Source organism: Lytechinus pictus, chromosome 14, assembly GCF_037042905.1.
Source record: "Lytechinus pictus isolate F3 Inbred chromosome 14, Lp3.0, whole genome shotgun sequence".
Taxonomy (NCBI): Eukaryota; Metazoa; Echinodermata; class Echinoidea; order Temnopleuroida; family Toxopneustidae; genus Lytechinus; species Lytechinus pictus.
The window spans coordinates 173140-200857 of NC_087258.1; the positions used below are offsets into that span (position 1 = coordinate 173140).

The 27718-nt window shown below is 36.5% G+C and overlaps 1 protein-coding gene and 1 long non-coding RNA gene across 2 annotated transcripts; one reads left to right on the forward strand and one right to left on the reverse strand.

Moving 5' to 3' along the window:
• Positions 1-259: 259 nt before the first annotated feature.
• LOC135156707 (uncharacterized) lies at positions 260-4491 on the reverse strand. Its single transcript, XM_064109702.1, has 3 exons — positions 3281-4491; positions 962-1148; positions 260-301 (listed from the first exon to the last, which is right to left on the reverse strand). Exons 1-3 carry the CDS (start codon positions 4489-4491, stop codon positions 260-262), a joined length of 1440 nt encoding a protein of 479 aa, XP_063965772.1.
• A 14886-nt stretch (positions 4492-19377) lies between these two features.
• Positions 19378-21721, forward strand: LOC135156733 (uncharacterized). Its single transcript, XR_010295753.1, has 3 exons — positions 19378-19531; positions 20805-20901; positions 21653-21721. It is a non-coding gene; the product is annotated as an uncharacterized LOC135156733 (long non-coding RNA).
• The last annotated feature ends 5997 nt before the right edge of the window (positions 21722-27718 follow it).

Sequence of the window (27718 nt, forward strand, 5' to 3'; positions counted from 1 at the left end):
ATCTATATTTACTGGACTACCGGTGATTGACTTTGATATGCCACCTTCCTTTATTCCATGATCACGGCTTTCTATGATTAAAAATTACGACCCAATTTCACCAAGTTCTCATCGTTATAATTGATGCTCGAAATCTCATAACAACTGTTATTCCAGTTCTTAACAGTTTCCCATAGAACAGTGTCATCGTCATCTCGTGAACTATATCAGTGTTTCAGTAATCTTTGCTTAAAACCGTCCAGCGATAGCGTACTCGTCATTAGTGATCATTGTCTCCAAATTCTTCGTCGTCGTCGACCACCTGAAGTTTTCGTGTAAGATATAGGTGCTGTACATTGACTCGTTACCATTTAGAGACGTTTCTGGAGATTCAAATCCTTCTGAAGTAATAAGTAAATGAAGTAAATAAGATTGTTGATTTTTTTGTTTACACTTGCACAAGAAGAGGCATAGTGTTTATCATCATGATCCTATCAAACTTGGGTCACTTTGATCATGAAAGTTCTGTCACCTTGGACATGATTTATTTTTGTTCAGGACTATTGAAGACACTTATTTTGTCCGAATTTTACACCTTTGTTGCATATAATGTTTAACCAGCTGCTTACATTCCTCAGGTGCTGTAGTGTAGGGAGCTTGCACGCAAAAAGGGCTGCTTCATTGTTAGGAGCTTGCACACTATTCTTTTTTGCTTAATTCTTCTCCTTTCTGCTACACTGCACAGAGCTGACACAAAATGAGGTCGCTGCATTTTTAGGTAATAGTTCACGGTAATTTTATTTTCACCCCCCCCCCCCCAAAAAAAAGGAATGCAATTAAATTGTTTTCTGTTGCTTGGTGATAGGGACAAGCAGTGATATGATAGGTTAGAAATTGAGGTGTGTGTTGGAGTGAGCATTTTGAGCAAGATACCCTGAGCAGAACATATTTTAACCATGGTTTGGGAAGGTTAGGTTTTTACCTCTTCTTGTGTGAGAGATGTTGCTGAGGTGTCTCGAGTGTTGAGACCGGTGTGAAGAGGGATGAACGATTCAACACTAGCATTTTCAGGCTGGCTATTCCTAGAATCCTTATGACTGCCACACACACCATGATCAGCAACAAGCACCGGAATTACCAAGATATCCGTAAGTTTTGTATGTTTGTATCTTTTGAAAAAAAAAATGAAACCACTTAAGAGCTTACTTGGTATCTTGAATGTTCAATTCAATTCAATTCAAAATGGTTTATTCAGATAAAAAACTTTCATCACAGCACAGAGCCGAATTACAAAAAAAAATTACAATATAAAAGATTGAAATTATAAGGAATAAGCAAAGTGTGGCATATAACAAAAAAAAACATAATGCAATAAAACAACAAATATGGTACAAAAAAAACAAAATCTTATTACAAGACAAAAAGTGTTCAATGTGACGTTGACGTCAATTACAAGAATCACAGAACTAAAACAAAAAATACAAAGTCATAGATGAGACATACAAATTATGCACAAAAGTACCAGATTATATACAATTAAGGAATAAATTAAATATATGAATACACAAGAGAGGAAAGATAAGGAGGAAAAAAAATATATAGGCAGAATAGCAAAAGTGAGGAGAAGAGGGACAGAATAAAACAAATGAAGCAGCAATTAAATTTGTAGGCGGGTGAAAAACAAAACAAACAAAAACAAACAAGAATAGCATAGTAAACGAGATGGAGTAATTGATCAATAGTGAAAGCAACTTAATTTGGAATACAACGTAAATATACACCGAAAAAAGGACAAGAGAGAAGGGTAGCGAGGCTACTAGAAAAAAAAATCCTGTTTAAGTTATAATTAGAATTCAACATAGTGAACTGTGAGGATAAAAAAGTAGAATTTGTCTGTATTGTACCAGATTACATCGTTAAAAATGATAAAAAAGAGTGCATGATGTTTAGGTTGAAAAAAAAAAGAGAATGGTGAGAAGCGAGAAAGGAGGAAAAATTGAGGAAAAAACCCCCCCTGAAAAGTGGAGAGAGGGACTGTCATAATGAGAAGGAAAAGGAATAAACAGGCAGAGACCAAAGGTCATGAAGGTGAAAAGAAAGAAACAAGGGTAAAAGAAAAGGGAAGGAGATAATGAAAAGAATCAAAGGATGAAGAAGGAAAAAAAAAGGAAGAGGAAAGAAAGGAAAGAAGTAGTAGAAGTCCAAAGTGTACATGTAGGTAGAAAGGAACAAGTAGCATACTCGCTCATCACTTATTCTGGTTATTGTTAAGTATACGAATGTGATACGGTATTGCACTATTTTGCATTCGTTTAGTTTTGCATTTTGGCTCAGGGATTAGGGGTTTACGTCTCAACAATCTTTGATTATCTGGAGGGAAAAACGATTCGAATTGGTCTGTATTGAGTAGAGTTTTCTTAAAGAAATTCAAACTCGAATCTTCCTTTCTATCAGAGAGTGATTGGAGCTTCAATTCCACCAAGACATTATCGTAAGTAGAGTAGCGGGTGCCCATAACTACCCTTAAAGCCCTTTTCTGAACTCTTTCTAACCTTGTGATCTGTTCTTTGGTGAGTTCCCCATTCCATACAGGAGCTGCATATTCCAGCACGGGCCTAATATAGCACCTATATATTGTCAACAAATCATCTTGGGGAAGACCATGGCGTTTCAATAATCTAAGCATGTGAATTTTGCTGTTTGATCTCTTTATGATATCATTTGTGTTTTGGTCCCATTTTAAGTTGTTTTGGATAATGACTCCCAGGATTTTGGTTGATTGAACAGTTGCCAGTTCTTGGATACCAATATAAACTGATGGGTGCACTTGGAAAGACCTTTGAAAGCAAACATTAATTTGCGCCCATTTTTTGGGGGGTTCATTTTCATATAATTGCGTTCACACCAGGTTAGAATATAGTCCATAGATTTCTGCAATTTAGATAATTGGTTATTGTTCCTACATTCTACAACAGAAAGATCATCTATGTATTTGAAGGTAGATGAGTTCTTGGAGGATGGCTTAATGTAATTGACCATCGCTAGGAATATAATTGGCCCCAATTTAGTTCCCTGAGGGACACCTGGATGTAAGGTTACCCAATCAGAATGCGTTGAACGATATCTTACACATTGCTGACGTGAACATAAAAAATCAGCAATCCATGGGATAATGGCAGATTTGGTACCAAGACCAATTAATTTCCTTACTGCTATCGTGTGGTCCACCCTATCAAATGCCTTACTAAAATCAGTTACAATTACCAAGGATGTAGCTTTAGGTTTGTCAGCATTTTCGTACATTAAATGAAGCATGTTGATCAGATAGTGATTAGTTGAGAGGAATTTTCTGTTACCAAATTGGTTAGGGTCAAGTTTGGGTCTAATATCCTGTATAATCCAGTTTGCCATGAATCCTTCAGCTATCTTGGCAAAGTGGCTGGTTAGAGAGATTGGACGAAGTTTATCTATCGTTGGGGGTTGTGTCTTAGGAACTGGAATAACGATGGCTCGTTTCCAGTCACTGGGAACTTTGCTTTGGCTGAAAGAGGTATTGATTATGTCTGCCAAGGGGGTCGCAAGTTCAAGACAGAATTCCCTGATGATCCTAGCTGATATACTATCAGGGCCGCCAGCCTTAGACTGTTGCACTTTTGATAGTTCTTTATAAACTTCCCAAGAAGAAACAGTCGGGCAAGGGCTCTTAGATGGTAAGTATGATGGGAGCTCAGCTAAGTCGAGTTGGTGGATATCGGATGCTACAGAGACAAAGGACTGGTTGATGGCAGCAGCTATTGCAGCTTCATCGCTTGAAGGTATATCCGGAACTTGAATAGGGTTAGGATCCTTAGTATTTCCGGTCATCACTCGAATTTGACGAAACCAAGCTGAAGGGTTGTTTTTCTTCAAGCGTTGAACCCGTGAAGCATAGTATTCCTTCTTAGCATGTTCTATGCTCACTTTCAAGGTTGCCTTTAATCTCTCCCAAACTACAATGTCATTTCGATGGAAAGCTCGTTGTCGTTCATTGATGAGATGCTTTATCCGTGGGGTCATCCATGGTTTGTCACACTTGTGAAGCTTCACCCTACGAATCGGAAAGAAATGATCTATTGCAGATTGGAGCGTTTGAATGAATAACTCATATTTTTCATTGATATCCATTTTGTTGGTAACGTCAGTCCAATCAACACTATTCAACCACATACCGAAGGACCGTATTGCACTGTCAGGCATAGGACGAGTTGTACGATAATGGCTAGCATTGCTTGGAGCTACGTGGTCTCGTGGAAGCCAAAGTACTGAATTATGATCCGACTGACCAATGGGAGAACAGATAATAACTTCTTTATGTCTATCGCTGATGTTGCAAATAATCTTATCTAAGATCCTATCACCTCTGGTCGCTTGTCTTACAACTTGTTGAAAACGGGGATCGGCGACTAAGGCGGAAGTGTCCAATCGGTTGAAGTCACCCGTTATGAAGATTGCAGCTTCCGGATGGCGGGTCATGATATCATCGATAGCTGCAAGGAGATGTTCAACCAGTTGTGCTTCAACTAAATTGTCAGGCTGAGGGAAGTAGACAGCAGCACAAAATATGCACGATACAGATCTAGGCAGTCGGTGAGGGTGCAATTTGGCCCAAACTACTTCCAAGTTGTCAGGTACCTTGATATATTTAAGTGATGCTTGGAATACAGGGCTACTCCTCCTCCACTCCGATGCTCTCTAGACTGGACAAACATTGAATAACCTGGAATGGAAACCAGTCCAAGTGGAAGATCATGTTTGTACCAGGTTTCCGTGATGGCGCATAGGTCAACATCATGAACTTGAATAATTGCACTGAGTTCATCAGCAGATCTTGCATTGCAAAGGAAGAGTGAAGGGAGTTCTTACTTATTTTTATCATTATTATTATTATCATTATCGATCCTTTGTATTGGGACAGTTACAAGGTTCGACGGATCACGTGATCTGAGTTCAGGAGATTTCACAGGGAATTGGTTCACTATTACTTGTATCGGGAGGCGGTTCTTAGCTTTTCGTCGTCCTGCTCTTGTACCCCTGTGTCGAAGCTTAAACAGTTTTATCTCAATTTCGAATTCTTTGATCGTGTCCTTTACGGTTTCATTTAGGCCTATATCAATTTTTCCTCTGTTATACTTGGCCCCAATGGTATATAACTCATTAATGCTATAATGGTAGTTGGTTGAAGAATGTTCAGTACGATTATGAGCATCCGTTGGATGGTTAGAGGGTCCGGGATTAATCTCTATATCCCCACAGCGTATTATGGAGAGTTGAAAAGTTACACAAGCATTCGCATAGTAGGAAACACGGGCTCTGTGGTACCCTTTGGTAAGAATATTTTGACACCATGCTCGTTCAGGATGATCGTGAAGATAGCCATGTTCAATTACAGGTGTTTTCTTGGGGCAGATACATAAGAGTAAAAAGAGTAGGGCGATTAGCTTATGTATCTCCATCGTAGCGTTTATGACTTTGCAAGTCCCTTGCCTTAGAATGATGTTACCTTCTATTGTCAGAAGGGATTCTGTGCTATTGTTATCATGTCAAAAGGGGTAGTATACTATTGTTCTCTTGTCCACCGCTCACAGTATATGGTAAGACGATAACACGGACATGGCTACAGTACATACCAACTACAGCAAACGTATCGAAGTTTTCTTCCAAGAAATGTCACAACATGGAATGTCCATTTGATAAGAAACTTTTCCTGGTGCTTCTAAGATATATTCTTTCTCCAATGGTCCACAAAAAACACAAAACACTGAAATGATGACGATTTCAAAGTAAAAAAATGAGGAGCTAGAGAAACTGAGCTGACAGCCTGTTAGGCGCATGCGTAAACAAAAAAAATGTTAGTGATCAATATTATAGAACTCTTATTTTAAAACACAAGATGAATAGGGTGTTTGGATTTTATAAGAATTGTCAATTGGCATTAGAGTATATGAAAAGTTATATTATATTATAAGTCTCTTTTGGAAGAAATGTTTTGTGGAATGATTGTTGATTTAATAATATACTGTATTGTTGATTTGATAATATACTGTATAGTGAGCATCCAAATTCATGATCAATCATGAAGGTTTTTTGGGGAGAATGTTATTTAAGCCAGGTAGTATAGTTAATATAATTGTTGCATGATTATGGAACGGAACTTTTTCTAGAAAACTATTTGTTATTTCTTTAAAACAGTCGCAGTTTTGGTCTACCGCTTAGCAGGGCTAAGAGAGTAATATCATTGTCAAGATATACAACACGGGCTCTGGGCCTGATGACACTACATAATTCCAATGTAATTGGGTCTTCGACGGACTCGCCGTCGACATTCAACACTTCTGAGTGAATGGTATTGAGGAACTACGCTGTGTTCCTGGTGATTGTCTTCATACATCCCAACTGTCGACTCAAGAGAACTTTCGTTCGCAAGTATAGACGCAGCGGCGTAACAGGGGTCGGTGGCCAGGGGGGGCAAGAGCCAAAAATTTCCCGGTCTTATCATGGTATGAACTCACAGGCGTAATGGTGTAATGAGGCGACAATTTTGAGAAGGCCAGATATTGCGTATCTTATCTTTAAAAACAGTTGCGAGCGAGCGAAGCGAGCGAGCAAAAATTTGGACCTTTTTAATACAAAAATCCAATTTTGTGATAGATTTTGACACGATATCCAGAAAACAATATATTTCACTTTTCTCTCTTCAGATTCCTTTTTTTGTGGTCTGTACGATACGCCACTGTGAACAGGATTCTTTGTGGCATTAGCGTGAAGAGTAAAAAAAGAAGAAAAAAAACAGGGGAGCAGTATAGCACATGTGCTAAAAAGCTGCTTTATATAAGCCCCGAGCGAGCGAAGCGAGCGAGAAAAAAAATCACCTTTTCATGAGAATCTAACTTTGAGCTATTTTTTTACATTATATTCAGTAAATAAAATCATATCCTACACTTTTCCTTTGCTTTTATTTCCTCCTTTTTTTAAAATTCTTGTTTGTAGAACTTTTTGGGGCCATGGCCCAACCCTTCCATACGCAGTGCTGTGCGGTTGGGGTCCGGGCGGAGCCCCCGAAACTTCTTGATATCAAAGCCATTTAAACCTCGCAGATTGCCGCTATTTTAATCAAATCGCGGTCATATACAGAATATAGCTTTTACACAACACATTTATTCAACCCGGTTGCATAATGAACCAAATATTTTTAAGGGGCAAAACATAGCAATGTGGGAAAATTTGTAAAAAAAGTCGCCAGCATGCAAAGCGAGCTGGAAAAAAAATTGCCAATTGAAATTAAATTCTAATTAGGGCCTATGTGATAGCTTTTTCCATTATATTCAGCAAATAACGCATTTTATTGTTTCCATTCATTTACAATTTCCTACAATTTCTTTTATTTTCTCTTGGGTGTGGAACCAGACCCAGACCCCCCCCCCCGCGCCTGTATGCCAGTGATTGATTGTGATTGAACGGGGGGCGTTATAGAGCCATTTGAAGGTTATGAACGAAGAGCCCCTACTGCGTGGGGTCTGGGGCAAAGCCCCGGTAGCTTATTTGCATAAAATTTAGCAAGCTTATAGCACAATGTTGTATGCAGTCCATCTTTTTTCCCGCTCTTTAATTTCAATCATCGGCAGCCCGGTCGTGTTATTTTTTTTCCTTGTCCCTTTTCTTTTCCAATTTAGCTTTTGACTAATTACTCTCTATCTTCGTTTCCCGCTATTGGTTGCCATTTTGTCATCTTTTAATTCATTTCCCACCGTGTTATTGCATTACATAGACCTATTTCGGAATGATTTGTTCTTTCTCAAATGTCAGTTCTTCTTTCGTATATTTTCCCGCTTTCCTTCCTTTTCCATTAAAAAAAAAGTTTTTCTTCGGTTTTTTCCCCTTTCCCTTTCCTTTTCCTCCTTTCCTTTCCCCTTTCCTTCCCCTTTCCCTTTCTTTCTCCCTCCTTTTTTTTCTTTTTCCCGTTTTTCTTTTATTTTCCCGGTGAAATCCGCCAGGGGGGGCAACTTGCCCCCCCTGCCCCCCCGCCTGTTACGCCACTGTATAGACGGTGGTATTGTCACCCGCTTTCATCGAAGAAAGTATGACTGAACCATAATATTTGAAATCATAAAGTTTATACCGGAACTCAGTTTCTTTTCACAAGAAACCGAACTTAAATTATCAAGTTGCTGAAAGTAATATTATTATATGCTAAAGTTACAGGTTTTCATATTACATTTCTTGTAATTCAGTATATTTATGTTCCTGCCCTAAATTATGCAATAGAAACTCCATATGCCTTTTCCAAATTGGATGTAATTATTCATCTGGTCATTGGATGCTGATTTAGGATATCAGAATATTGAATTAAACAGTTGAATTATAAACGTCAAAAAGTATTTATTATATTTCTTATGTAATTCAAGTTATTTAATTTAAAGTAAATTGATTTAAAATTTTTAACAGGCAACAAACAAGTGACATTTTTGGCGACCACGAAGGGACAGTCTTTTAAATTCTTAACATTAAATACATGTTACTATGTTTTGTTGCAAGTATACCATTCTGATTTATTAGTAGGACCGATATATTGTTCACGCTATCTGTCATCTAATATACTATTAATACTTACTTGTTCAACTGTTTGTTCTTAATGCAGACCTTTTACGAGGTATTGGTTCCCGGACTTTGTGCTGATCAGGTGGTGTGAAACAGCAGTCAACTTTTGTAAGTCACCTGTTACTTCTTGAAATTTGGCTCCTTATCTCATAATGGATATAGAAAAATTGCATCACATTGGAGAATCTCTAGGCTTGAGTGGGAGTGAATTGAAGGCGTTTATTACAGAGGAACAGAAGCGAGCAAGAGAAGAACGTGCTGAAGAACGTGAGAGGGTGAGAAGTGAGCTTGAGCTTACACATTTAAAATTAAGTTTGGAACGTGTGAGACATAGTGGGAGTGAGAATAGTGAACCCCCTGTACATATTAGGGCTCCAAAGTTACCTACTTTTGATGAAGGGAAGGATAGTCTGGATAGTTACCTGAATAGATTTGAAAGATATGCCAGTGCAAACAATTGGCCGCGCGCGACTTGGGCGACTAATTTAAGCGCGCTGTTAAGTGGTAAGGCATTGGAAACTTACGCGAGGCTAAGCGATGATGAAGCAATCGATTATGACCAGTTGAAGAATGTATTATTGAAGCGTTATGACCTGACAAGTGAAGGATTTAGAAGAAAACTGCGATCCGCAAAACCCGAAGTAGGGGAGACAGCTTTTCAGTTTATTCATCGCATGCGAGGATATCTTGTAAAGTGGTTAACACTTGGTGGTTATCTAAGAGAATTTGATGATTTAGTAGAAATAATACTCATTGAACAGTTTCATAAAAGTTGCTCTAAGGAACTTTCAGTTTTTATTAGAGAAAGTAAGCCGAAGGCTTTGAGTGAACTTGCCAATGTAACTGACCGGTATCTTGAGGCCCATTCAGGTTGGCATTCGTCCCGTATAGGGAAAGTAGATGTTAACGAAAAAAGAAACTCTACAGGATCTTTTCCTCCTAAAGTACAGTTATCAGGAAGACAGTACTCGACAGGAAGCAAGACATCCAGCCCTTAGGCGTCTGGAAACTCAAGACCAGCTATGCCAAGTACCAGTGGTTGTTACATCTGCGGCAGGAATGGACACCTTGCTAGAGATTGTAGGCAGAGAAGCAGATTGGGAGCAAGCCTAATGTTGGGAGAACAGACAAAAGAAACAGAAAGACAAGAACAACCGGTAACACAAGCAAGACTCTGGTCAGATGATGAGAACGACTCTTTGCAAGAACCTTAGGAGTTACGCACTGATGTTCAGTCACAAGTCACAGGTCGGTCTGATGACCAGGTCAGTAGTTCTAGTTGTGATTGTTTTGAGCATGCTTATTTGTTGATAGACTCCGGTTTTTCCTCTAGTAGTGACGCTGGTTCAGGAGTAGAACACCAATCCAAGGACATCCCGATACTGAGTGCAACGTGTGGAGCACACGCAAGCAGCAGGATGCCAGTGGTGGAAGGACGAGTAAACGGAACAACAATACAAGTTCTTCGGGACTGTGGGTGCTCAACCGCCATCATCAAGAGAGAGCTTGTTCGACCAGAACAGTTGACTGGCCAATGGCGGACATGCCTTCTGATTGATAGAACAATTCGGCGATTTCAAACAGCAAGAGTGAGTGTTGATACGCCGTATTATGTAGGAGAGTATTAAAGATGTATTATGCATAGATAATCCAGTTTATCCTCTGATACTAGGAAATCTACCAGGAGTTCGTAACGCAAGTAACCCTGACACTCAATGGAAACCTCTCGAGCTGTCGAATGCCGTCGAAACCAGACAACAGCGAAAGGAGGCATCAAAGTACTCAAAGGCATTGAAGATACCTAACCCTATCCCTGATATCACCCCCAGACAACTTCCGACATGCACAAGACAACGATCCTACACTCGACGTAGTACGAAGACATGCTTCGACTGGTGAGGTCAAGGAATATCGTAGTGGTAGCAAGTCGAAGTTCAAGGTGAAGAATGACTTATTGTATAGAGAATATCAGTCAACAAGTATTACAGATGGAACTATTGATCAATTGATTGTGCCAGAAAAGTATCGAAAGCAAATTGTTAAGTTGGCACATGAGTCAATTGTGGGAGATCATCTTCGACCTAACAAGACTAGTAATACGATTCTTGCTCACTTCTTCTGGCCAGGTCTACAAGCTGAGGTGCAGAGATACTGCAGATCTTGTGACACCTGCCAAAGAGCGATCCCATGTGACAGAGCGACAAAGGTCCCTCTAGGGTCTACTTCCATCATCGAAGAGCCCTTTCAAAGAGTTGCTGTTGATGTCGTTGGACCGATCAAGCCCGAAACGAAGTCCACCAACCAGTTCGTGTTAGATCTTAAGGAGAAAACTGAGAAAACGTGTGACATCGCTCAGAAGAAGCTCCTCAAGTCTCACGAGAAGTACAGACAGAACTACAACTGGAAGGCTTGGCAGCGTCCCTTCAAGGTTGGAGATGAGGTGTTGGTGCTCCTACCCACAAATTATTAAAAGTTCCTTATGCATTGGATGGGGCCATTTCGAATTGTTGGAATGGGTGGGAAGCTCGATTTTCTTCTTGATCTTGGAAATCGGATCGCCACATTTCATGCAAAATTGCTGAAGCAAGGGAGAGACACATGTTGGATTATCTTTCTAAGTAGCTTCAACCCCTGTTGTCGAAGACGATTTCGAGGATGGCAGAACGGCTGTTGATGCAGAAATTCAAATTTCAAATTCAAATTCAAATTCATTTATTTCACTTCCATCAGACAAAAACAAATTGTATACCATATATAAACATAAATATTTGTATCGGTTGCAAAAAAAAAAGTAATGATACATATGTTGTGAAAAAACACTTAGACAATTGGGCAACACATTGTAGGTTTTAAATATGTATACTATTTTTCAATAGAAATGAAATTAAGATGGAAATGGGGGGACCCACTAAAAAGCAATGCTTGTACAATGTGGGCCCCTCAAAAAATAGATAACACAACAAATAACAAAATAACAAAGTATAAATACAGATAATCAAATGAGAAAAAAATACATGAGAGGGAAATACTCACAAAATGAATACAAAGTTATCAAAAATATAAAGTTTGATAAAGGAAAAAAACAACCCGTCCTAAAAATATCCACACTTCCCCACCCCACCCCCCCCCCAGAAAAAGAGAAGAAAAAAGGGGAGAATGCCCTGAGAAGATGGTTGGGTGCTGCTGTACGTAGATAGAACACATGCCGTCGTGGACTCAAGCAAACTGGATTCAATGATGTGTATAAAAGGAGAAAAAAATATATAAAATAACCTGGAAAGAATATAATGCACGAAGAATGTGATTGATGCCGTGAACAAATAACCGGTAGGAAGGCGGATAAGCGGACAGGAGAGGAGAAAATAGAGAGGATAGACACAATAATGTATGAGGTTCAATAATGAGCACATCTGAGAAGGACTTGTGTCAGATTTTTTTTTTTAAATAAAAAAAGGATAATTATTTTATGTTTTGATTGTAGTCTTTAAAGTAATAATGATGACTTGACAGAGATGATGAATTAAACTTAATTTGGGAGTATATTATAAGGTTTTAATTGAGATAATTTGAATTTAGTCTTAAGAGAGTTCAAAGATTTTGCATTTGTTATATCATTATGAAGTGAGTTCCATAACTTCGGTCAATCATATATAAATGTGTTCTGAGCCCGCAAAGTAGTTAAAAGTGGTAAATGAAATTCACACAATCGCCTTGTTGGATAGTTGTGAATGGATTGATTTTTTGGAAACATTGAATTAAATACATTTGGGAGGTTGTTGTTGTTATGGTTATACATGAACTGACCGAGATTAAACAAATATAAGTCTTTAATTTTCAATATTTTATGTTAAAAAAATAATGGGTCAGTATGAGACAAATATGCCGTGTGACATATAATACGTAGAGACTTCTTTTGTAATAGGAGTAATCTGTCTAAGAGTGTTTGTTGTGTAATACCCCACGCTAAAATTCCATGATTTAAATAAGGCAATATAAGGGATGAATATAATGTAAGCAGGGGCGATAATGGTAAACAAAATTTAAGCTTGTTAATTATACCAATGTTGCGTGAAATAGTTTTACATATGTTATCTATGTGAAATTTCCATGAGAGCTTATTATCGACTGTTATTCCAAGAAACTTAATATGGGATACATTTTCCAAGGGAGTTCCATCTAAAATAATATCAACAGGAAGTGTATTTATAGAGTTGCTAAACAACATATATTTTGTTTTTTGAAGATTTAGTGACAATTTATTTGCTTTTATCCATTCGGTGACATTTTCTAGTTCAGAGTTGATTATATTAGCAAGGTGAAGAGGATTTTTATGTGAAAAAAATAAGTTAGAGTCGTCTGCAAAGAGAATGAAAGAAAGAACATCTGATGATCTACAAAAATCATTAATATAAACTATAAAAAAATCGGGCCTAAAATACTACCCTGGGGAACTCCACAATTATTTTTTTTTCATTTGAGAATTGCAACCGTTTAAAAAGACATATTGCTTCCTATTCAAGAGGTAGCTCCTGAACCACTCCAAGGCCTTCCCACGCACTCCATAATGATGTAATTTGTTAAGTAAAATATCATGATTAATGGTGTCCAAGGCCTTGGAGAAGTCCAGGAACAAACCAATTAAATGAGAAGATTTATCGATTGAATGTGCCGCTTTTTCAATGAAACTCAATAAAGCATGTGTGGTGCTATGCTTTTTCCTAAATCCAAATTGGGAATTTGAAAGAATATTATTTGATTTGAAAAAATTTACAGTTCTTTTATAAATAATCTTTTCAAGTATTTTCGACAATGTAGATAACAAAGAAATTGGGCGGTAATTATTAACATCTAATTTATCACCCTTTTTAAACAAGCAGTCAGTCCGCAAGCCCTGAAAAAGTAGTTTCTTTTATCCAAGTGATATTCATGACTAGAGGGTTTTTGCATAGTTAATGAGCTTGGTGCGAACCAAAACACCTCTTTTTATTCGGCCATTGCTGCTCTAAATATTGACCAAATTTCATGTTTTTGGTATCTTTGTAAAGAAGAAGAATCATTCTTTTATGTCATGTGTTTGGAATTTTAAAAGAATGTTGTAATATAGGTAAAACTTTTGATCTAAAACATGAAACAAAATATTTTTTTCATGTAACAAAAGTTGTTGTTTTCACACTTAATTTCTGTTTGGGCACAAATGATATTTAAATCATGATAAAGCTCAAGATCTAAGCTTTAATATGATATTATTTTTATAAGAAGATGTATTTTAGATGGGTCAGCAGCCAGCTTTTCATAGGCCAAGTACATTTTGCAGCTCAAAAACAAGAATACTGCGCTCTGATTGGTCATAGAGACCACACCCACGCAAATTCCAATGTTCCCCACACTGGGCCTCTGCAAGGTCACACTCACCATGTGGTAATCTCTTCAAATTACCCGCGCCTGTTTGTTTTGAAAACAGTATTCAGCCAATCAGAACTCTGGATTTTATGTTACTCAGAAATTTCAGAAATATCGTCTTGCATCTTGATGGAGAAAGCTGGCTGCTGACCCATCTAACAGATGCCACATATCAAGAGTGACATTGTAAGAAAGTATAGATTTTGAGCTTTCTGATGATATAAATAATGTTGGTGCCTAAAACACAAAATGTTGCACAATTTGCAAGTGAAAACAGAGGAAGAAAATTATGTTTGATGCATCTTTTCAGGTAAAAAATTCACTTATTTATCAAAATATTTCATTCAAAAGAAATGACCAATATAAAAGAGTAACATTTACTCTTGCCCATGGTACAAAATAATCAATATTACTCAAGGAGAAAGTGGTTAAATTCTTTGAGAAAGAAAGTCTCACAATTCACGAGATTTTGCAGGGACATGAATTCAGCCACGAGAGGACTTGGATAAATCTTGCTCATTTGCTCATTAACACAGGGGCTTGCGGACTGACTGCAAGGGAATGACTTTTGCAATTTTCATGCTCTCGGGGACAATGCCGTTAAGAAGTGACAGATTGAATATATGAGACAGGGGATCCGCAATTGACGATATTACCCCCTTGACAAGAAAATTATTGATGTCATCATGTCCTGTACTTTTTTTAGAACTAAAATCAGAAACAATATTAATTATCTCCTGATAATAAGTTGGAGCGAGAAACATTGAACTAGAATTTGGTGGGCCTAAAAATTCAGAAAAGTGTTTTGTTGCGGGATGAATATTACTTGCAAGATTTTCCCCAATCGAAGAAAAGTGATTATTCAGGGTACTACAAATTTGGTGAGAATCTTCAAAAATAACATCGCCAGATCTAATTTTTGTAATACTAGATTTGTTATTTGATATATTCATTGCTTGTTTTAAAACTTTCCATGTATTTTGCATATCACGCTTGTAAGGTTGTAATTGATTAGTAAAATATCTTTTCTTTTCTAAACGTATAATTTTTGTCAATGTATTTTTGTAACAAGTATATTTAAGTTTGGATTGCTCAGAGCGTTTCATGGTCACTCAGAAGATGTCAAATGAATATCTACTACACCTAGCGAACACCGAACCAACCCAAGGTGTAAAAGACATTAGTAAAGAGGTTAAATGAGGATCAACGCCATCAAGCCTTCTCCCTCCATCAGTAAATTCGAAGATGTACTTACCGGATTTTCCAGGGAATAGAGATGCTGATCAGACATTGTTTAAATTTTCATAAGCGCAAATGTATATTCTGCATTTAATTAGATGAATTTCTATCAAAAAAAATTATATATATGTATAATTTATTTTTTTCCTTAAGTCCTTTAGCTATTGAATTGCTGTTCACGGAAAGTGTTACTTTTATTTATTTTTCTCTTGGTAGAAAATTATGGCCAAAGAAATCAAGCCATTTAAAAAAAAATAGAAATGAAAATTTGTTACCCGAAACATTTTCTTAATGAGGGAGGCAAATGTCATCTTGGACATGATTTAATTTTGTTCAGGACTATTGAAAACACTTATTTTGTCCGAATCTTACACCTTTGTTGCATATAATGCTTAACCAGCTGCTTACATTCCTCAGGTGCTGTAGTGTAGGGAGCTTGCACGCAAAAAGGGCTGCTTCATTGTTAGGAGCTTGCACACTATTCTTTTTTGCTTAATTCTTCTCCTTTCTGCTACACTGCACAGAGCTGACACAAAATGAGGTCGCTGCATTTTTAGGTAATAGTTCACGGTAATTTTATTTTCACCCCCCCCCCAAAAAAAAAGGAATGCAATTAAATTGTTTTCTGTTGCTTGGTGATAGGAACAAGCAGTGATATGATAGGTTAGAAATTGAGGTGTGTGTTGGAGTGAGCATTTTGAGCAAGATACCCTGAGCAGAACATATTTTAACCTTGGTTTGGGAAGGTTAGGTTTTCACCTCTTCCTGTGTGAGAAATGTTGCTGAGGTGTCTCGAGTGTTGAGACCGGTGTGAAGAGGGTTGAACGATTCAACACGAGCATTTTCAGGCTGGCTATTCCTAGAATCCTCATGACTGCCACACACACCATGATCAGCAACAAGCACCGGAATTACCAAGATATCCGTAAGTTTTGTATGTTTGTATCTTTTGAAAAAAAAATTAAACCACTTAAGAGCTTACTTGGTATCTTGAATGTTAGTGATCAATATTGTAGAACTCTTATTTCAAAACACAAGATGAATAGGGTGTTTGAATTTTATAAGAATTGTCAATTGGCATTAGAGTATATGAAAAGTTATATTATATTATAAGTCTCTTTTGGAAGAAATGTTTTGTGGAATGATTGTTGATTTAATAATATACTGTATTGTTGATTTGATAATATACTGTATAGTGAGCATCCAAATTCATGATCAATCATGAAGGTTTTTTGGGAGAATGTTATTTAAGCCAGTTTGTATAGTTAATATAATTGTTGCATTTCAATTCAATTCAATTCGGTTTATTATGAAAGACATTGTAAAACAGTCCGAAGACTGACACATACAAAGTTAACAGAAAAAAGGGAAAATACATTAAATTATATACCTACGAATTAACAAAATATGATAAGAACATAATAGTAAGATTAAATATTGCACTCGAGGTTCCATGATTATGGAAGGGAACTTTTTCTAGAAAACTATTTGTTATTTCTTTAAAACAGTCGCAGTTTTGGTCTACCGCTTAGCTGGGCGAAGAGAGTAATATCATTGTCAAGAGATACAACACGGGCTCTGGGCCTGATGACACTACATAATTCCAATGTAATTGGGTCTTCGACGGACTCGCCGTCGACATTCAACACTTCTGAGTGAATGGTATTGAGGAACTACGCTGTGTTCCTGGTGATTGTCTTCATACATCCCAACTGTCGACTCAAGATAACTTTCGTTCGCAAGTATAGACGGTGGTATTGTCACCCGCTTTCATCGAAGAAAGTATGACTGAACCATAATATTTGAAATCATAAAGTTTATACCGGAACTCAGTTTCTTTTCACAAGAAACCGAACTTAAATTATCAAGTTGCTGAAAGTAATATTATTATATGCTAACGTTACAGGTTTTCATACTACATTTCTTGTAATTCAGTATATTTATGTTCCTGCCCTAAATTATGCAATAGAAACTCCATATGCCTTTTCCAAATTGGATGTAATTATTCATCTGGTCATTGTATGCTGATTTAGGATATCAGAATATTGAACTAAACAGTTAAATTATAAACGTCAAAAAGTATTTATTGTTTCTTATGTAATTCAAGTTATTTAATTTAAAGCAAATTGATTTAAAATTTTAAACAGGCAACAAACAAGTGACAAGTTCCATCATGATTAGAATTTATCTACATTTAACCTTACTGAAAGTTTATCCTTGGCGTCCATTTATTATTTGTGAGATTTTTTTTTTCGAGTGTCAAGTAATTGATAGATGGTTTAAAAAGAATATAATAATAATAGTAATAATAATATAGGTATATTTACCCAGGGTAGCCACTTCAGTTTCGAAAACTGTTCTACCAGGGGGCCCTGCTATTATTATTACCCCGGCCTTAGCTGAGCTGCCTAGGTGCTCAAGCATTCAAGGAATTTCTTCCTACCGGGTACCCATTCACCTCACCTGGGTTGAGTGCAGCACAATGTGGATACGTTTCTTGCTGAAGGAAATCTTGGGGTGGATATCGTGGATATTCAAGTGGGTATATATTACAAGGAATGCTCAGAATGGTGCATTATGGGTAAGAATCATGGCAAGATTTGAGTAAGGGACTTGAGGTGGTGCTATAGGCGTACAACGCCATGGCTGAATATGAAATATTAGTAAACATACCTATTGGCATGTGCGGAAGGTGACGGAATAACTTGTCATTGCTAGACAGACAAAATAAGAACCCCAAACCCCAATAATGTGTTAATTTATATGTGATGATCCCATTCATTTTTTTTATTTTATTCATCCCCTCATTAATGAATTCATTTATGTATTTGTTTATAATTTTATCTATCTATTTCTTTATTTATTCATTTGTTAATTCATTTATTTATTTTCATTTCTTCTGCAGATCAAACGTCTGGGAGTTATAACACTTTATTTTTTATACATGTACATGTTTAATATTCTGGAAAATGCACATCCTTAAGAAACCTTTCTGAATCTGAGTCTAATATTTTTTTTTGGAAGGAGACCATGGTGATTGAATCCCTAAGGACAATTCAACCTTATGAAACCCCATGCAAAATAAACGATGAAAATTTGAAAGCGGTTTCAATTATCAATGTTTCGTCAGAATTGGAGGTTAAGGCTAGTAGTTTCCATAGTTTATGAATAAAGATTCTCCTCATTATCTCTCCTGGTGCTCACGATATCTAAGCTGAAGATTTCTTAAAGTCTGTACAGGATGAAGTTTTTAGTAATTTCTCAATCTGTTATGATGACTTTCTTTGTTTCATCTTGTAAATCGATGATATAGATGTAAATTTACCGATTGAGGGCGTATTGCTATTATGTCTGGTCTATCATGGGAGCGTGTCGCTTGCCCATAGCTGTTGTTTAATTTCTTTAATTTGGTGATACGAGCCAAATGACGTGAGTATTATTTGTTTATCTTAGAGTTTATTAGTTATGTTATAAGATAAGCCGAGTGGCATGCTGAAATATGATTCTTAAGTAATGAAATTAATGTGTCAAAGTTATGTAGGTCTAGTGAATTTGTTCAAATGCAAATGGAAAGCGTACAGTCGTACGTTGCGTAGTTGGTTATGGAATGCAAGCAACTTGAATTCGGCGCCCTCGGGCACGTGATGAATACATTGTTATTTGCTATGTTAACGTATGAAAGAAGTAAACATAGACGCCTTTTAAAGACTTATTTAATTTATTTGCAGTTAAGAAAGTTGTTTGACGAAAAGGTGAATTAATAGTTACATAATTAGTGCATTACATGACATTCAGTATAGTAATTGATATGACCTTGAATCAATCATGTCAAGTTCACTCTCAGTTGTCAAATAGATTTGCAAGTTGAAGTGCAAGTCAACATTTACCTGCTTTTGTTTTGGAAATATGATACAATAGACATATTGGCCCGAATTCACAAAGGTCGACTAAAGTTATACCCGGGGTATAAAACGCGTCATTTGACGTCATTTTAATCCATGGACTAAAGTTAGCACCTAGGGGCTAACTTTTGCGATTCACAAAGGTCGACTAAAGTTATACCGGGGTATAAAACGCGTCATTTGACGTCATGACTTAGTCAGCTCTTTGGGGTGGACTAAATCGGTGGGTTAAAGTTAGTCCACTGTTTTAACCAATCAGAGAGCAGCATTTCGATTGCGGAAAAGTTTGCTGCAAGAAAAAAGTTTTTTGGACAGAGACGAGATTCGGTGTGATCGGCTTATCTAAAGCTTCATATTTCACGACTTCGACCGAGATTGTAAGTAAATTACATAATTTTTGGAGCTTAAAAATCATGACGGAGCCTTCAGTTCCATCTGTAACTATTATTGATAGCTTTAACTTTCCAAAAGGTATACTCGAAAACTTGAAATGGTATCTGAATCATTGTTATCGCCGCGTCTCTAAGCTGCTCAGTCCCAGCCATGTACTTTTGTGTGCGTTCATATCTATGAGCATTGCAGTGTGAGACGCAATTAGCGTACACTACACAGGCCAGGTAGGCGTGATTGAAAGGTCGATACTATTTGCTAGTTATGTCAGTCAGTGATTTTCGATTTCGTGTGATTTTCATGGAATTTTTGTTGTCTACGATACCCCTGCCACTCCTCCTGGCCTGCCACTCCTCCTGGCCCTGCCAACACAGCTACAGTACTGTGCATCTAATTTTGTCTGAGACTGAAGCAAGGCCAAGGCAAGTCCAGGAGAGCAGCAATACAAATAAGTTTTTTTTAAACACTACAATACAGAGCCGGTCTAACTCAGACATTCTACTCTGGGCTGGCTTTGTCTTGGCTTGGATAGATGGTCAAGCTATGAAGCTTACCTGGTAGCCATGTTAGAGTTAGTCCTACAACATCGTTGGAGTAAAAAAAATATTTTAATAAGGGTCAACTCTAACTTAAGGCTAAACCCTGATTAAATTATTTTTTGAAAAAATATTTAATAAAGATTGGGTTCCACTCACCGCTGTTTACTCCAACAGCTATAAATGAGCTGATTTTACTTTTACTAAAACTAAGTTTTACTGACCTTCGGCATTGCATTTGCGATCACTTATAGATTTACGGTGTCGTCAAAACATTAAAAAATAATGGAAATCCTAGGCCTAATTGATTATTTGAGTAGATCTAACTGAGGTCTAACTTTGAAAATTCTCTCTTTTGGGGGGTTATTATAAACTCTACCCCACCCTCTTTGTTTCAATTTTTTTTTTCACAAGGAGTCCCAATGTTATATTCACATGAGACCACAGACAAGTGCATTTGATCTTCAGTCCTCTACATTTGTAGTAGACCGATAAATAGGTTTATTTCTGTCAGGGATATGCTCCCCTGAGATTTCATGTGGCTCCGCAGCATCCCGTCCCACCAAAAAAAAAATCAGAAAATGTTGAACGACTCCTCTGAAACAGCGGATTTTATCAATCTACATTTGTAGCTGCTTTATTATTTTTTTCTTTGATATACCTTGACATTGCAGTATGATTGATGAATAAATATTTTTTTCATTATTTTTTTCTTCCATATCAGCAACAGACCATACATACTCGGCAGATTGTGCTCAATCAAGACAAAGCAAACATGGCTCACAATTTTGAACTGCTGTGCCGTCTTGCAAGAGAGTGAGGTATGCCTTATCAATTCATATTTAAAAAAAATTAAATGTCATTAAAATTGCCTTTTTTAATAAAATATTATTTCTGGGATTTGAATTCATCATGTAATTGTAAATGTATCATGTGACATGTATGTTACTTTTTCATTCTTGTCATAGTAATTGACAAAAAAGAAGAGGGGGGGGGACCTTGCTTGTGTGTTATTAACATATATATTTGTCTACTGGTCACTAGGCTTGTTGATCTCCAATTAATCCTGACATTTTGTTGAATATTTATTTAAAAGAGAGAAAGAAAGCATTGTCAGTCTGATGAATGCCGGGGGGGGGGTAGAAAAAAAGGTTTAATGAGACTTTGATGAAGATTCATGAAAATATGTCATTCGAAAGTCACTCGCAAGCAATAACCTCTATTTGTGTAAACAAAGTTCCATAAAATTAGTGCCTTGCCTTCATTATTAAAGCCAATTGAAAGTGATTCAGTAAATCAGTTTTCATAGAAGCATCTCTATGACGTGCGTGGTTTGATCAATGATGATGATCAGCAACAATTGGCAGGTTTTTTTTCTTCACTTTTACAAGTAGGTAAATAGAAAAGCTACTCATGTCAATTAGAATTTTTATCCTATCTTTTTTTAAGGATTTCTGTATAATCTTTCACATTCTGTTCCTCATTTTAAACACTTTTGAATTAAATGAAATTCAAAGAGTAAATTGCCCATTCATGGTGACTCTTAAACACAATCTTTTAACTTCCATGCAGATTCAGCAACACATAGAAAGACCACAGCATGGATTAAGAGACAGGAAGAATCCATTTGAATACTACGACTACGAGGATGAACCTCTCAGAGTGGGGTACCAACAGAGAGAACCACACATTGCCTGTCATGTTACAGGTTTTGACAGGACTTTGTTTTATGTCATTGGTGAGTTTTCATGTGCGAACTATAAAGCAGAGGGTAATTGGGGGGGGGGGGGGGGGGTCAAATTATGTTCTATGAAAGTGATTTTCCAGGCCAAAAATGATGAGATTTTGATAAAGAACAATTCGACTAGCAAAAACCATCAATATTGGATGGAGAATTATGAATTGATTCAGTTTTAAAGTTTTACATAACTTGGGGGAAACAGTTCTGTGTATCTCATATGCAATATTCATATCCCCACTTGTTCTCTAGTGATTTGAAATCATAATCATTATTTTTTTTCCTCCAGGAATGTAAAAATGGGGTTGACTGCTGATTATATATTTAAGATAGTTATTGCGAGTTCAGAATAATGTAAGGATCAAGGATTGGAAGTATCTAGTCATGAAAATTAAGTTTTATGTTTTGCTTAGCATGCAGATTTTCCATTGAGTAATTGTCGCCAGAGCAAATATCATGGAACCCTTGTACATTCATGTGTGGAAAATGTGTGGATGTGACATCATCAGGCTATTTCTTGCATATTCATGAAAACATGCACATGTTTCACAGAAATAATTAATGCAAAACCTAATATTCATTATTAATCATCCAAATTGTATGATTTTTGTTTCTGCTTTCAGCCAGGAGTACTAGTAACCCCTTACAGGGGAGGGGGAGTGTTGGGGGTATTTCACAGAAAGGTTTTTGTCGGAATGAAACATGTAACCCTTTGGGTTGGAAATAGGTGGGGATTTTATTTTTCTCTCATTTTTTACAATGTAGCAACATTTTTTAATACAAATATGTCATATTCAAGTGGGAAATTATCATGAAGGATGATTTATAACCACCCAAAAAGAAATATTGGTATGTCATTTCAGCTTAACAGAGATATTCTCCATTTTGCATTGATTGTTATTGCAGTAGAGTTTTTTTTTTAATGAATCGAAGAAAAATCTCTTTAAGCAGTTCCAGTGCATCATAAACATCAGGTCATAACAGAAGCACAATGTTTGCAAACGTAAATGGTAAAGTATCAATTGGCTTTCATATCAATAAACCAATTACATAACATCACTTATCATTCGATAATTAAAGGTACCTTTTAGAAGATGCAAGCAGACGAAGCAACTATATCACAGTCATCCGTGTGCAGAATCATCAAAGATTTTTCTGAGGCAATAGCAAGGAGTAAAAGTCAATGAAGTTTCCGATGACGAGAAATTCAAACCACCCAGCGACAATTTGATGATTGCTACAGGTTTCCAAGAGTCATAGGTGCTATCGATTGGGGCCAATCCAGGCCATGTCTGCATCAGGAGTCCTGATGGGGAACAAGCCCTGTACTTAGCAGGAAGAACAGGTCTTCTGTAAATGTATAGGTTGGTATACTCACTCAGTTTTTAATGTGATATTCTCTGTATTCAACACCTACTAGAGGTATGTGATAATGAAGAAAAAATATATTGGCCCCTACTACATACTGTCTTTTATCAAGTTTCAATCTTGTTGTTGGTCAAATTTTCTTGTAATTTTATACTCTTTATATGTGAAATAAGACAATTTTAAAGATTTCACTGAAGAAAAAAATATAGATAATCTGCTATTTTTCCTATTGCAGGAGAAATGAAAAAATTTTGCTTATTCAGGTAAAGGAGGTATTAATTGCTTGATCAATGAACATATATTTGCAGAAAGAATACCGAAGAGCAAATTTTCTAATATTCATTTTGTTTTGATCCTTATTGCAGGTATCTGTTGCTCCCCTCTTTGATGAATTCCTGCCTGCATTCTGTTGTCAATAGAAAAGGACGGTGTGCTACGGGTATAAGCATTCCATTGGATTATCTGTGCATGAAAGTGGACACTTGTGATAAAAAATGGTAGCTTGGTTGTAGTGGCGTACCTAGGATTTTCCACAGGGAGGGCAAAACCGTTCGGCCGAAAAATTTTACAAGTAAAAAAAAAAAGGTCTTCAATCACAAATAAAGGATTTCGTACCCGTAGGTACGCTAGTGCTTGGTTGATAGGATGTATTCATGCATTCCGATTTATCATTAGTGATCAAATGACCATCTTGCTTTTTAAAAACCCAAGTTCACAACATTTTTCTTGTTTGACAAAAGGTTTGGGACGTGAATTCCAGGATATAAATGACAAATATGATGGGCTAATGTATAAGCAGGGACATGAGAGGTATAAGCAACATTTTTTTCATGCTTAATTAAGTTTGGCATGAGATGGACTTGGTCTTTCTTATGATTCAAGTCTATTTTATACCAATTTTGTTTTAATCAACAATCAATGTTTTAAGTCTCATGATTTCAATTTCAAAACCTCTTTGTTAATTAAACATTCATTTTTCCTTAGCATATGCATCTTCTTAATTTATCAAATTTGAATTATAAAATATCATTTTTGCTGAATATCCTTTTTTTCACCTATTTTCATAGGTCCTAAGATACATTTCTGTAGTAAGCACTATAAATACATTGCAAGCTATTATCATTTGTTTGATATTACTATTTTATAGAATCATCTTTTAATTTCTTTCAGAAAGGTATTTGACAAATTACTTGTGATATCCATGCTTTAGCTGTAGAGTTTAAAATCTTAATTAAACTTTGTTTCTGAAAACGTAAACATATCATTCGTATCATTATGTAAAGAATTTCAATCTACCTTAAAAAGTAATGCACTAAAAAACTGCTCTGTCTACTACACATGTACATATAAGTTTTGATTTTAAAGGTCAAGTCCTCCCCAGAAAAAAATTCGATTTGAATTAATTGAAAAAAAATCAACCAAGCATAATGCTGAAAATTTCATCAAAATCCGCGTCGGTTGTAAGATAGGAACGTTATGACATTTTTAAGTTTGGCTTATTTTTCACAACACAGTTATATGCACAGATCAGTGACATGCAAATGAGACAGTCAATGATGTCCACATGTTCGGGGGGGGGGGGAGACTAATCTTGGTTTCACTTGACAATGAAGAGAAAATTTGAATATTTCATCTCGTAGAATAAAAATAGATAGTTTGCATGCCGACTGGGATGTACATATAAGTTTGAGTCAAGCAAAACTTTAAAAATGTCATAACTTCATATCTTTACATCAGATTTTGATGAAATTTTCAGTGTTACGCTTGTTGTGTTTTTCTCTTTTTATTCAAATCAACTTTGTGGGGGTGGATTTGTCCTTTTATATCGTTTTCAAGTAATTGTGTCAGGAGAAAACAAAAATGAAATTCTTTTATCAATTCTGTCCATATGCTGCATGGTTCATCGTTCTTGCAGGAGGCAAAAAATAAATTTATATAAGAAAGTCTTATTTTATTTACTTTCAGATAAAAATTGTGCTAAGGAGAGATTAAGGTTATGTGTAAGACAGGGGTGGTGGTAATGGTATGTTGGTTAAGGTTGTGTATGAAGAAAGTCAAGTGATTGCTTGCTTGTGTAGGAGATTATACTTCAAGAAACTTGTTGTAAGGCATAATGCAAAATTATTTATAATAGAACTTAATTGAGAGAAAAGTATTTGGCACGTTAAGATGCACAATAATGTAAATGTGATTGAAGCAAATGAGAAATGAAAGGAGTAAAGGTAGCTACATGTGTCACTGAGAGAATTGCCTGTGGTGTTATATTTATAGCATAAATCTTTGTTTAAAAGTTATTTTATTTTAGGAAATTTAGTCCCTTCAGTTTGAAAGTATAGAGGGCGGACCATGGACCACTGACCATGGAAAAAAGTCCCCCCCCCAAAAAAAAAAAAAAAAAAAATATTACCAAGAAAAGAAAGAAAGGTGAAACACATTATTTTCTGAATATTATGTCAAATATATCACAAAATTGGATATTTGATATTAAAATTTTGAATATTTTTCCTTCTCAGCTCCTTTTAGAGATGTTGGTAGAACTGACGTATAGAATAGGGAGGGGGGGGGGGCTTGGGGCTCTTGCCCCCCCCCAAAAAAAAAAAAAAAAAAAAAATAGAATATTTTTTTGATATTATGTGAAAATCAAACACAAACTAGGATTTTAATGTCAATTTTAAAAAAAATTTGCTCGCTTATTTTTTTTTTTAAATCAATTTATCGAGATACACCATATAAAAAGACAAGAATAAATAAATGAATTGAAAATATTACTTCGAATGGGAAAGTCAATTCTGAGGGAAATAAAGGAAAAGAGGCACGCTTGTGGACGCGAGATCAGATCAAGGTCATGTCGCTTCGCCCCACGCGACGCTGGCCCCACCATTTACCAAGACCAAGTACATAACCCAAACAAAGATTCAATTCCATATTTCCATTTTCTATCAAAGCTAGCTCCGGGCAAAGTTCCACCGGACTTCGATAAGGTAGGTAGGATTAAACAATCAGATTGGTTATGATTTAATTCAAACAAATGTGCACTTGATCTAGATGTAATTGGCGTGTAACGTTAACTTAGATTTATTTTTCCGTAGATCTAAGTAACTTCCTCAGGCCTAAAACGCAGTTACGGCACGCTAAGTATTATAGGCCTAGATCCACGTCTAACTGCACTGTAATACGATGGCGATCGATCTGGACTTCATATTAGACCAAAAAGGCAAAAAAAAAAAAAACTTTGGTCTCTGTCATTGTTCCGCTGGACTCCGTTGCCTCCACTAACCAATTGAGAAATAAGAAATTGAAAAAAAAATGTGTAAAAGTTAAAACCCCCTCGAAAAAGCCGGCTGCTGCAGCTGTCCAAAAAAGGTTAAAACTTCTTCACGTTGCAGTGCACCTACCGCACGGTACCGTACATGTATACATTGACGGAGTTTGAACTTCTCGATACGGTACGATGCTGCAGGCGCAGTCGAGCTAGCTCGCACGCAGGCAGCGCTAACGTTAGTCCGAACCTAAGTTGGTAAATATTAACAAATAAGTAATGACAATGTTCGTTGTCAACACCTCATTGCTAAGAAATTCAAGTTCATGCTGCTGATACATGATTTTGGGGTCGAGTTCTGCTTCCTACTCATGTGATGCAATGGCGACATTTCATATGGCCCTAGCAGACGAAACTCTCAAATACGGCACTGAGCATGCTCAGTACTGCTTTATTACACTGAGCATGCTCAGTGCAGTGTTATAATAGTATGCTAGCTTCAGTCCATGATTTAATCCATGGACTAAAGTTATCACCGGGGTATAACTCAGCCATGGACTAACTTTAGCACCGGGTGCTAAAGTTAGTCCATGGATTAGTTAGTCCACCGTTTGTGAATAGCGCGGTGGACTAACTTTATACCCCGGTATTAGTTAACCCCCGACTAAATTTAACCCCGGTATAACTTTAGTCGACCTTTGTGAATTCGGGCCATTATTTATATATGACATGTTTATGCTTAAGTCCGTTTATTGTCAGTATTATATACACTTATTGTTTTATACTCTGTATTAAAATTGCAGATTGAACCGCTCACACTGTCTGCATGTATACCAACATAGAGGACTAGTGGTGGTCTGATTATTGGGTACTGTACTATGTTTCACGTATCACACGCCACAGTCTAGACTTTTTAGCTTTATATATATCGTAGGAAATTATATTAGACACAGTATTATTTCTCAGGTCACCAAATCAGACAAAAAGCATCTTTAGATATCATCAAGAAGATAATAACTCCTTACATTACCCGAGCAACCCTGGATCAATCTGTAAATATTACTCGAAATATGCTGGGATTCAAAGATTTTTTCCAACTCTGGTGCAAACAGAATCCTATGTTGACCCAATTGGTTTTGAAATAGATGTCACATAACCATTGTACTCTCCATCGTAAACTCGGTAACTTGTCTGAACTCAATAGAAACAATGCGATTGTTTGTTACCACTGCCAGCTTCCTTATTATTACTGTTTTTTTTTTTTTACCAGCCT

Excerpts from the sequence above, each read along its gene's own strand:
- LOC135156707 (XM_064109702.1), bottom strand. The coding sequence starts at position 4,491 with ATGACCCGCCATCCGGAAGCTGCAATCTTCATAACGGGTGACTTCAAC. Across the intron at positions 1,149-3,280 it reads ATCAACATGCTTCATTTAAT|ATACAAACATACAAAACTTA; the intron begins GTACGAAAATGC and ends TTTTTTCAAAAG. Across the intron at positions 302-961 it reads CATCTCTCACACAAGAAGAG|GTGGTCGACGACGACGAAGA; the intron begins GTAAAAACCTAA and ends CGAAAACTTCAG.